The sequence below is a fragment of the Pomacea canaliculata genome, linkage group LG1 (assembly GCF_003073045.1).
Source record: "Pomacea canaliculata isolate SZHN2017 linkage group LG1, ASM307304v1, whole genome shotgun sequence".
In the NCBI taxonomy this organism is placed as follows: Eukaryota; Metazoa; Mollusca; class Gastropoda; order Architaenioglossa; family Ampullariidae; genus Pomacea; species Pomacea canaliculata.
Genome location: NC_037590.1, coordinates 11,175,649 through 11,188,199, shown reverse-complemented (window position 1 = coordinate 11,188,199; position 12,551 = coordinate 11,175,649). Strand labels below are relative to the sequence as shown.

At 44.8% G+C, this 12,551-nt stretch overlaps 1 protein-coding gene across 5 annotated transcripts in view; it reads left to right on the top strand.

The window, feature by feature from the left end:
• Positions 1–12,551, top strand: part of LOC112556899 (MKL/myocardin-like protein 2) — a 58,001-nt gene that overhangs the window by 14,370 nt on the left and 31,080 nt on the right. For 2 of the 5 annotated variants that reach the window (XM_025226354.1, XM_025226346.1), the window contains exon 1: positions 6,718–6,892. The exons of 2 other annotated variants lie outside the window; for them this stretch is intronic. In XM_025226354.1, coding sequence (XP_025082139.1) covers positions 6,859–6,892 — 34 coding nt within the window. In that variant the 5' untranslated portion in view covers positions 6,718–6,858. Of the gene's footprint in view, positions 1–6,717; positions 6,893–7,489; positions 7,807–12,551 lie in introns of those variants that run through there. One more of the 5 variants, XM_025226366.1, reaches the window with a different exon arrangement.

Genomic DNA, 12,551 nt, shown 5'->3' with positions numbered 1-12,551 from the left:
GTAAATCTATGTGTCGGTAAATTCTTCCGGCTAAATACATATTAAAGAAGTGTATTTAAAGTTTTGACGAAACTAGTTCGATTTGAACCAGAGGTATTGATGCTGATTACGTTATGTCTTTAGGGATTCATTCAAATTGTTGGTTAATAAAGTTCAGATGTGCTGGTAGTAGTGCTATGGAAGTCAGATCCACGGATTCAGAGCCGATGAGCATTATTAACTGCAGATAAAGGAGAATGAGTATGACGTTCGCTATTTGGTGTGTGTTTATAGGATTGGGCGAGAATTTACAATTCTTTTACCGTTGGTGGCTTTTGTTGTTGTTGTTGTTGTTGTTTGTTTTTTTCTTTTTGTGTGTGTGTGTTTTGTTTTTTGTTGTTGTTGTTGTTGTTTTTTTGGCTGTTGTTGTTTTTTGTTTTGTTTTGTTTGTTTGGGTTTTTTTGATTGAAAATTCAGCGTGTTTAACTGATTTGTTCACATACGAAAACATTTATGTTCACTGAAGTAAACAACGCTTTTTCCTACCATTTAATCAGTGTGAAAAATGTTTCTTCAGTAATTTGGAGAGGAGTTGAGGTGACTCAAAGTTCTTGAAAATGATTTGCTGGGTTTTCCCTGAGTGGCAAAAGCCCACGGGACGTCGGACATGTTGCAGCTAATTGCACGCACGTGTAGCTTAAGATTAATCTCACTTCAGTATTAAGTCTGCTTGATTTGTTTACCTGATTTTTCTTGATGGTCTGTGCCAGCCTGCCCTACATTCACATCATCGCTCCTGAAGCAGATAAAGTACATTCCACGCGTTCATTAGAAGACACAATTGCATTTAAAGACATCGCTTTTCTCCTCTCATTTTTATTATTTTTTAAAATCTTTTAAAGGTGAAAGCTGGTGTTGGGGGACAAAAATGAATTCATGACAAAAGTGGTCAGCCAATTATTAACCGCTCCAAATCCTTAGAGGCATCAACGTCACTGCCAACTTTTGTTAGACTTTTCAAATTTCACTTTTGTGTGTGTGAGAGAGAGATATGCTAAAATAAGTAATTTTTAAGAAAGTCACGATTTCACACAGTTTCATCTATTAAGAAAACAGAGCTTGAACGATATTGCATTACTATCATACGAAGTTTATGGACAATAAAGTGACTTTTATCTTATCTCAGAAATTAATAGTAGTGTGCAGATGATAAATATCAAGAACAGATGTTTTAATACGTTTGCATATAGTCTAAAATACTGATGCAGATCATCCTCAAAGGGGAAAGATGACACATTATTTGAAGCTTTGGTAAAAAGGTATGTGTACTCTTTTCGTGCCTGGTCTTTGCTAATGATACACTCGGCCGCTGTTTGAAGGGGAAAAAAAACTTCAGCTGAGGATCAGGCGCACATGTTGCGGAACTGCTGCAGTCTTCACTCTGGAGCTCCGCAAGGAACTTGACTGGCAAGAAGCATCTCGATTCGTCACGCCTGGTCGCGCTGGTGCCGCTATGTGCAGGGCGAACCGTGCCAACAAGTCCCTGCATTTTTGAGAGGAAGGGGGCTTCGTGTCATGAAACCCCGTCAAGATGCCGTTACACAGCAACTTAGATCGATCCCTGTGTTGTCTGTTTATCAGAAAACCCCATGGTCCTGAATGCGAAAGAGAGGAAAAGTTCAAACCCCGCCCTCGCTTCCCGAAGAAGAGACCGCGGTTAGAAATATGCGGATAAACGGTTGCTTCACAGTCAAACCGTGACCAGTATTGTCATGATGCTCGTTCGTTTGGCCGGTTAGCGAGTTGTAGAAGCGGGCGGCAGGTGCTTGTGCTGTGCGATGATCAGGTGTGTGAAAAACTGTTTGCAGGAGTCACTCATATTCAGCCATCTGAAACGGCTGGTTGATCGCTGTGGACAATGACCATAAAGTAGTCTCATAACACCGCTCGATTTGTAGTGTTTCGTTTTCTCGTCCGCTGTTGATTCCGTGTGTTTGTGTAAAAACTCAGAAGCTGGTAATGCTTTACAACCATGTTTAGACTTTTTTCAATATTTACTTCCTGTAGAATACTTAATAAATATCTACATTGCTTCGAGAGCAGGGGGAAAAATCATTTAAAATTGTAGCAATTTTATCCTCCGTTTGCAACCTCCCCTTCACACACACACATGCTTATTTCTAACTTGTTTATATGCTTTGTTGTGCAGTATGGATTACTGTATGCGAATTTATACCCACTTTATGTTTTAAAAAATTTTTTTTGGTGCCGCGTTTTGCGAGCAACATGAGTAACATGAAGCGCAACAATTTTGTGTTTTAGTTCTTAGAACCTCTTTAGACAGACGCCCGTGAGTGTAAGCGCCATGTGTTTCTTGTCAAGTGGTATTCGTCAGGAATAATGGCGGCGCAGCGTTTTCTGGACTTGTGTCAAAATACGCGGATCTGTTTCACGCATAGACAAACGACCTGCTGATGCTTCTCTCCTCGTACCATTACCAGTCCTGTCGTACTGCCAAATATCACTTAGTGATTGTCACAATCCGATTTAATAATCTCGGTAATTTGATATTATCTTCCATGGTTGTCTGTCCTTCATAACCCATTCTATGTTGCTGCACATACATTGAAGACGTCGGAGCCACATTAAGTGTAAAATAGTTAAAAACAACCAGTGAAACACTAAGTATAGTAATAAATCTTTACATACTTCCGGAAATGAACAGAGACTTATCTTGCCAAAGTCTAGGAATTGGCGTCGTCTTGTCGTACTTTCCTGGTAGCGTCGGTGATGGGACCATCTGCTAGACCCGGATCCCCAAGTCCCTTATAAAGATGTCAGACTATTGCGCAGCTTTGTTGGCCTCTCTAGCTGTTTCTGCTCTCACCTCCACTGCCTGCTCCAGCTGTTAGCACTTTTTTCGGCTAAAATGGCTTAAATGAGATGTGCTAGACTCTTGTGAAAGCCAGTCCAACTTTTAATAGTAGAATGCAGTTTTGGGGTGAACGTATGTGGACGTGTAAGTTTTAAATGAGGATGTAGGGGATACTCCTAATGGAATAGGTTCTTTTATTGTTCTGCTCAGTAAGCCTAGACTTTGTTAGGTTCTTGACATTCTCATTCTGTGCGGATTATCACTTTATTGTGAGCGGGTCTGTTTTCGATAGAGGGCTCTATGGCGTTACCTTACTGGGTTCTGTTCTCCTGGCACCAGGGACTGTTCGCGTTGACAATGTCCTCGGTCTTCTAAAGCATACCTGGTTATGTCGCTGTTAGATAACAGGCCGCTGGCTTACCGATGAGATGAACAGACTTCAACTTGACTTTGTTAAGACGCCACAGGGAAGAGTTTCTGCACACTGATATCAATTAAGTCAATGATAAATGACTGTGAAGGCAAATTTGAGTAAGCTGATTATCACGTTCAGTAATGATTGGGAGTCACGTGACCCACGAAGAATGACGGGACTACCCAGATGACAAGATATTACAGTTGACGTTTACGATCTTTACTGTATTTATTTCATAATCAAGGATGATAATGATATTCATTCCAGTTAAATTTAGTTAAAACATCAGCACACTAAATTAACACTCGCTTGGCGTGATGTTGCTTGAGGGTTCGTTATCAAAATCTAGTTAATTTTTTTTTTCCTTCCTAGTGCTACTTTAGTGAGAGTGGTGAACTATGTCGGTGGGAATGGTGGAGGGTTATTAGCAGCAATCGGCTGGTTGTTATCGTCCCCTCCGTCTTGTTGCACGTGTTAATTGCCGAGAGTTGCGACAACAAGCTTGAAGATGCTTGGTTCATTGCCTTTTGTAGATGTCGGCCTAGGCGGGGGTGGATAGTAGGGGGGAAGGGCAATGGGTGGAGATGAGATAAATATCACCTGGAGGAGTAGGGCCGATAGTAGCGCGACTCCGTCATCGCTTACCACGAACTTTGTGCTAAAGTGCTCTTCACCTTTTGATCAAAGGCGGCTGAGTGGTCATCGAGTGTTCGTGTAGTCTATGCCCAGCAGCCTTAGAAAATTCGAGGTCTTCAGCTGTTTAAACAGAAAGCTCGGTTCCGATGAGGAGGCAGGAGTGAGTGCGCGTTCAACACTTATTTCGAGATATTGCTGGTCGTTATGCCGTCAGTTCCCAACGGCCTTCGACACATCCATGTTTTCTCTCTCTCTTTTTTAACGCTGACTTTCCATCACTAGTTTTTTGACCTGCATTCATTGGGACCTTTTAGTCTGGGTTTGCAGGTAGATTTGTTGGGGAGAGGGTTAGAGATTAACAGTTTTTCGATTTCTTGACCTCATTACTATCTTTTTCAATATGTAAAGCAGTGTTTCCTTTAGGTTGTGAACCACAAATTTGCAAGGGGTGGACTAAGTTTCGTTTTAGTCGGTCTCATAATTCTAAGCTATACGGTGGGCCGGTAAAATACCAAAATCCCAGGCCAGGTGAATACACAACAAACCTAGTCATAATGGAATTGACATGAAGGCGTTCACTTACCGAATTTATTGCGTAAAGTGAAGCTGTTTGAATTCGCTCACAATATAACTTTAAAACCAGCTTTTCCCTTGAAGTCAGCCTGTCCCAGTGCTTCTAAAGACTCCATCAGACATGTCAGCCGTGTTATTTGTTATCTTTTTACTTAGTGTTAGAAGTGTTGCGGACTGCCGATTTATATCGCAGTTGTACTTGATGAACTTCAATCAAATTAATGTAGGCTGAATACAAAAAAATGAAAGCAAGTGCATTTCAGATTTTGGCAGACCGGTTCTAAGAAGTGTCTGTAGTTTCCCCACCCCTGATGTAGATGCTGCATGTTGTGTGTTCGTTTTCTGTAATCTACATCTATACATGTATCTACACAGCTGTAAGGGACGGCCACCGTTTTTCTCACCTGTTCACTTACACATGGAAGAAGTGCTGCTGGTCACCGCGGGACGTTTTGCAGTTTTGTCCCTTTACTCGTCCTTCCTTCTCTTAAGTTTTATCTGTTTTATCTATATCACCCCCACTCCCATCTTTCTGTCTTTCGACAAGCCTGCCGGTAAGCACGAGAGAGCAATGTTTTATTTTTAGAGTGGGGCAACTGATTAATGGGCGCCATATGCAAGGAGAGTGCAGGAGGGCTGAGAGAAGGTTTGACTCTGTCTTTCTCTCTCTCACGGCCGCTCTGCCATCCTCACAGACAGCGCTGCCCGCTTTCTCCACACTTTGTCTTAGCGCCGCTTTGCCAGGTGTAGCAGAGTTTGTAGGGTCTTGCGGCTGTGTGTAGGAGCAGCGGTGTCCTCATGTCAGTCGGTAGCCAGAAGCCGGCAAAGAGACTACGCCACCTACACAGAGATATACACAATGAGCGAAAACACAAGTGGCGAGCTCCGATAGGTATGATCCAGCGGCAGGAGCACCGGTACCTACCTGCTTGCCTTCTGCCTGCACGCGCCTCCGCCTCCGCATCCCCTCCCCATTGGTCAGAAGCAACCGGCTTATGTCAGAGTCAGCTGGCAGGGGAAAGGGGAAAGACGGGTTGTCTTCGTAGTCAGCAGCTGCCCAGGGGCTGCCAGGTAGAATTTAGGTGCATCTCCCTCGGCTGTCCTCTGTAGTAATTCTTCCCGATTTCATACCGGTTGAGTTTGGGCGCAGAAGACAGTTTTAAACGTTAGCCCGAGAGTTCTAACACCAGAGCTGCGCACAAATGACATTTTTATTTACAGGGGAAAAATCAGCACGTTTATTTTCTCCCTTCAAGCACCGTGGACGTAGAAGATGCTAGACGCAGTATTTTCGGCACAAGGTGATGGTGACACAGCCATGCCTAGCTTTTGAAGTGAAACCATAGATAGGCGATGCAAACGCTGCTCCACGGTTGTAAGAAAAAAATGTGTTTTGAAGCTACAGGGAAACTGAATTAGGATCTGCGGAGCACTACACCTGACATCAAAAGAGAAGGGTTTTGGTAAACCCCATACAACGTGAAGTGGGCGTTGACGCAGAACACGCGTGTAAAGTTAACTTGCTAGCAGTAAGGCGCGCGCGCGCACACACATACACAAGTACAAGAGAAACTTTTGAGAGACCTACCTTTGTTAATGTGGCGTGTCGAAGAAGTCGCTTCCCAGCTGGACAGTGACCATTAGAGTGTAGGGGATTAAGGTCCCCCGGCAGCTTCCTCGAAGCTAGCTGGAACTCCATGTGCATGCGTGAAAACGTCAGCTATGTGTACGCTGACCGTGAATGAACCCGAGGCAGACCAGGCAAGACCTACAGGGAGTCGAAGCCGACTGGAAGGGTCTGTGAGCTGTAGCACTGGCACAGCTGGCAGATCAGCTGACTGTCATATGCAGCTGAAGCAGCACCTGTCTGCCTGCCTCATCCTGCGGGCGCAGCCAGAGCTGCAGGGAGGTCAGCGCCTGGCAGAGACTGGGAGATAAGGGGCAGGGAGAAAGCGCGTGAGGGGAGGGGGGCCGACTGGATCCACCGGCATTTGTTTACCGGCTTTACTTACCGGCTACTGGATGTTTTGGGGAGCATTTGCCTTTGGTCCCCTAGAGGGAGTAGATGAGCTCTTGCCATGTAGTAGCTTCTTCCGGTGAGACCTCACTAGACTACTGAGTGGTAGATGGCCCCCATTTTTCGCAAACATTTTCACTTCTTGTTGCTTGGACGATATCGGGTCAGTGCTCAAGTAACGAGAAATGGGAGTCGCACGAGTGGCATGAATATTCCATGTGATGGCTTCAGCGCTGGTGGAGGTGCCATGATGGTGCGCTTCTTTTTCAACCTGTGTTTGTAGTGGGGTGCGGGTGGAGCCTATAATACCCCCCAACCACCAGTCTGGCGAGGACGACTGTGTTTGTATCTGCCAAGAGAAGCATGGCGTGCCTCGTTCAAAGCAGCTCAGTGCTAGGTAAGTCGAGATTTAGAAATTATGTTGTTTTTTATGACGATGATACATGATGTTGTTTTTTCAGACGGTAATACATGACGTTGTCCCCTTCCTCCCGACGCCGCTTACCCTCCCTGCAGCCACCCGAGGTGTCAAGGAGGCGGGGTGGGGATGACGAAAGAAAAACAAATAGGTTTAATTAAGTATAAAGAAAAACGCAGTTCGAAGCTCAATGCTTTAAAATAAATGGTGGCTGAATTTAATTGTGGTTTCGTGTCCTCAAAATGGCGTTGGTGTCTGTGGGGCAGTCGTAAGAAAACTGGCAGAAAACTAATGTAGCGGCCTTTTTTGTTTGTGCTTATCATTTTAGGAGCATGATGCTGTCGCTTTTTATCCTCTCGCCAACACTCACACTTTCTCACCTACACAGAGAGAGTAACCTAAGATACTTGCGCCTATACATGTTAGCGCAAACATATTTACCAAACACTCCAGGTATGTCGTGGTGTCAAGTTTTCGACATCCTTGACCACTTTTTAAAAAAGATTGCGCTGTTGTAGGTCTGAAGCCGAAGGGTTTAGAGCAGATCCGGGAGAAAACTGAAAGGAGGTCCAACATCTGTGACCGGAGAGAGAGGTTGCTTATGAAGAACCAGAGAAAAATAAGAGAGAAACCAATCTATCGGAGGCACTAGAGAAAGGTATTGCGGGTCCTTTTCTGCTGACAGTACAAGCAGAGAACTGTTTGCTAGAAGCGGTCGACATCTGTTTTTGACCCAGCTGGCTACAGAACAGCGCGCTACCCGGTGAGTGCTGCTGAACAGCTGACAGCACAGCTGATAGGCCAGCATCTACCTTGTGGCACGCGCTATGCGCACAGGAGGGTGGAGGAGGCTAGAGGCTCTACCCTATCTTTTATCTGAAGGAATGTTACGAGTGAGTATGGTAATTTGACAAAAACTATACATTTCATTGGTTGCTGAGCTAAACTATCCACGTACTTGTTTTGTTTAGTGCTGGCTACGTGAAAACCTCACGCTCCATTTATCATTACAACTGTGGGTTCATATAACTTGCTCAGCAGAAATAAAAACTAGTAGTGCTTGATTCGACCATCCGTTGCTTACTCCGGTGAAACATCCTGTAACCACCGGAAAGAACAGTTTGGTTTGTGCTTGCTTTAGAAAACAAACTGCCGTCATATTTTGACATGCTTACGACAGGCTGTCTCATAAGTCAGATGAATATGTTGTTTCGCTTAATCAGACTGTACGCTCGTTTGGCGTAAAATAAGGTTCTTTGAACAGGGGTTCCCCTGTTCCGGTTACTCCAGTGCATTTGCAAAAGAAAACAAAAAATGGATATTTGTGTGTGTGAGAGAGAAAAGAGTGACCACTTCAGATCCTTCTTTGATGAATATTTATGTGACTGAAATTCGTGCGACTGTTTTTGTTGTGTGTGGAAGTGGGGGCTGTCAGTGGGGGCTTCATGCATGGAGTTAAAGGCTGATCGTGAAGAGATGTCTGGTGTAGAAAGTCTCCAGTGTTTTCAGTCTGATTGGTTTGCATGCACAGCGTGGCGTGCGCCGGCGCATTCTTTCCTCGCTGGCCAAGCAGCTGTCATGTCTGGCCTAGGTTTCTCCCAGTGCCACATTCTCCGCGTCCGATAGCCTCTGCTATCTTTCAGACGACGATTCCAGCCTAGCTGTTTAGACATTTGGTCAAGGAAGCAGCATGCTTTTACGCTTCCTGGTACTGCCAATCCTGCAGCCCCGGCATTCCAACGCACGCGGTCCTATAGGCGAGGGCATCCTGCAATTTGAGGGCTGCCGGTGACCGCATACCTTTTTTTTTCGGTTACCTTGACGCTTAAGGTTCATGAAATGAATGATGCAGGCTACTATAGTAACACGTGTTTTGTGTCTTGCGGCGAATATCAGGCCAGTTTCGAGTTCGTAGCTGAGTGGCCTACATCCCCGCTGGCGCTGAAGTTCACACGCAGGAACATCCTGCGATCATTGCGGAGCAAGATAATCGGCAAGTATTGCATGTTTTACCGGAAATAATTTAGTACGACAGCTGTTTTTTTAAAGGCTCGGCTTGTCATCGCGTAATGTTTTTTTTTCCTTTCACACTCTCCTGAAGCGCTTTCTTCCGACTTGCAGTGGGACCGTAGACAGTAGCTACTATGTGTGGACGTGCTTAGTGCTGGTTATAGTCAGGCCACTATCGCGATAAACTCGCGTACTCAAGGAGCGCGCCGTTGACAGCTGCGCAAGACGTGACATTTCACGGAGGGAATGGTGCTCACTACGTCTCCGGGAAGGCCTTTTGTATCTGAGTCAGGGTTGGACGTTGCAGTTGTTGGACATTCACCCCGTCTGAGGGAATGAGAAGGGACCATCAGAAATATGAGAATAATTTGACTTAGCGACTGGAGAAAGTAGAGAAGTAATCGTCGATGACGCGTGCCAAGATTCTGTTAATCCTCGCCAGTTGCTTCTTGCCATCTTCGCATGCTGCAAGAGTCGAGCTGAAGTGCACGTGGATACTTCGCCCACCCCACACCTAGCCCACAGCACCGCTCGTTCAGGCAATGCTGCTGCCGACATAAGAATACGAGGCACCTGTCTTGTATCACGTGGGGAGCAGTGAGCGTGTCACCGAGTCCTATGTCATAGAGCGTGTGCATTTGCTCAGGTGAGAGAGGTTCCAAGGCACGTGGGATAGGATTTATGAGAGGTGGTGGGGGTGGGAATTAAGTAGTCAGCAAACGTGGTAAGAGATTAAAAAAAGAATTCACCAGACTGCCGCGGAGAACGCCAGAGGGTATTTCCTTGTAAGCAGCAAAATAGTTCGCGACAAAATAGTGCGTGAGACATCTCACGGAAAAATGAAAACCTAAGCCATTTTTTAATTTGCTTAAACGCCATTCTTGTTGGCGTGTCGCAATAATGAGAATTGAAAGGCGGCATTATCATCTCATCATTGTAGCGGTAACTCCCGAATGTGTGGGAGGAGTGACAGCAGATGGAGTCACCAGCGTTAATTTATACTACTCCAGCGTCATCAGATGTATCAGACGTACTGCGAGTCGCTCGCCCACCAGGATAGCCATCGTGGGCCTTGCAGCGACTACCTCTCCCTCTCCCGTCGTGCGAGTGCTTTTTGTCGGCAGCCTGCGTGCGCCTGCGCGTAGCGTCCTGTAGCCATCAACACTCGGCTGCTCGGGTGCTGCACCCTGGTGACGTTTCCCGCACATCGCTAGATCTTTCTTCGGTGTTTCATCCTTGTTGCCCTTGTGCACTTGCACAAACCCTACATTTTAAGGCTTCATGGTGTCTTACAGGCTTTGATGCAAGACGAATAACGCCACTGGCCGCGGAGTTGGGTCAGCGTAATGACACTGTGTGCTCCAGAATAGTTTTGACAGGAGTCGACACCAATAAGTCAGATCGGAGAAATATCCTTTAAAGAGCAGTGGTGGGCACTGTCGATTCAAGAACAGCAGTTAGGGCCAGATTTTGTTATTTAGATAGCTGATAAATCTGCACGAATTATTACATTACATGGGATTTTTGTATTTGCTGATTTCCACATGACCAGGAATCTTGTGCATGTAGACCAGGGGGGTACACGTACGAGTGTATGACAGACACGTGAGCTTCTCGATTGATGCCCGCGGTGTACCTTAGTGTACAATTCAGGCCTACACACATATCCAACAGTATCCATTTATGGATTTCCGAAGGATGAACAAATGAGAAAGCTTTGGCTGGTAAAAACTAGCTCGGGTTTATAAGTGTATTTGTGCATGTGCAATTCTATGTGCTTAGTATGTGTGGAGATACTTTATAAATGCCAAAACTTCTCCACAAGGAGGAAGTATGTGTGTACTAAATAGTCATTATTGTTATTATTAATGCACTTTCAGTGGAAAGCTACGAGCAGAAAATTGTACGTTAGAGAAAACGTTTTTTGTTATTAAATACTCGGTATCCTAGAGGAACTTTTAATTATAAATATATATTTTACTCACTTTAAACAGTTTATTTTATTTTTTTTATTTTTTTTTTTTTTTTTTGCTATGATTTTCATGGTGGCAGAGCATAGCTTTACACACCTAATTACGAAAAGGCGGGATTGTAGTGACTCAGAGAACAGCAGTGCTAGGCAGGCTGGGATTGTAGACAGTGCAAAAGCGTTAACAGACTATAGCTAAATAAATAGAGCGAGCTAACTTTTAAGTAGATGATTTTTTACGGCCTGAGAATGATGTTTTTAATATATCAAAAGGGCCCCTCAAGGGTAAAAGGTTCCCCACCCCTGATGTAGATGGTTTGGAGGAGGTGGAGACATGAACGAAAGAGCATGTAACATCTTTTTGTGGCATCTTCTCCCTCTTTCTTTCTCTCTCTTCCCTTAACTTCATGCCTTACAGTTTTGAGGGAGTTAACGTCAACACCTGATACCGGTGCGTAGGCAAAAGCATTTTTTCTAGTTTTTTTTTTTAAAGCTCGATGGTGTGAAGACGAGTTAACCAGATGACGATGTCGACTCGATTGATGAGAATGGGAAAAGTTGATTGAGCGTAGTAGACAAAAAGGTAGAAATTTAAGGGCAGGAAAAGTATGGTAAAATGATGTTATGTCTCCAGTTTCTGCGTGCTTTCTTGTCAGAATCAAACAGGAGGAAAAAAACTAAAGCAACATAATTTTGTTGTGCTGTTAAAATCGACCAAACGCTCAGAATCATAATCACAAAGCGTGACCCTCACCCCTACCCACGCAACCCTTTTGAACACACCCCTAAGCTGGGGCGGGAGGGGCAATAAATGATTTAAAGCAGGTCTTGTTTATCTCAAAAACTTGGTCTTAAAGAAATGGAGATACTCCTCTTCACATATCAACCACGAAGCGTAAGCACCTGTGAGAAGTAACCATTGAGAAGATTATCTGCGTAATATACTTTATAATGTAAAGACATACATGTAGTTAAAAAACTAGTGTCTGCATCATATTATGAGCTGCTGTACGTGTTCGGGATTCCTGGCAGGTAAACAGTGTGAGTCAGTGTTTGCTCGACAACAGCTGAAGACGAACGGAAACTAAAAGATGATCTTCCGGAGCCAAGCAGACGAAGAGGAATTTTTTTAACTTTAGGAGGTAGACTTAAGGCGGAAGTAAAGAACTAGCACACAGGGTAGCTGGCGGGGTAGGGTCAAAATACGGAGGGGGGAGAGGACTGGGTCACGGGAGGGCACAAGTGTATGCTTAGACTTGTACTTGACTACCCGAATGGAAAAGCTTACAGGTGTCAGCCACAGGTGAACATATTCTTTCAAGAGACTGTTATTGTGCCGTAGTGGGCTAGTCTTCGGCGTAAGCGTGTTTAACTTCGCACATATGCAACTGGCATCGAGAATGTTCCCCCCCCTCCACTTTTTTTTTTTAACAGGTCCTACCCGATCCTGTGGTTGGAAGGAAAGGGAAGTCGAAGTGATACATGAGCACTTGTGTACTGCAGAAATGCATGCTCTAGAGGCATTAATTTCTCACTACTGCCATCATATTTTGCATTCTATACCGTGCACTGCGCTTACACTTATATATTCAAGTATTCAAGATTAAATGAGCCAGCCAAGCCTACCCCTCCCATTCCTTGTCCAGACGGCACAAGGAC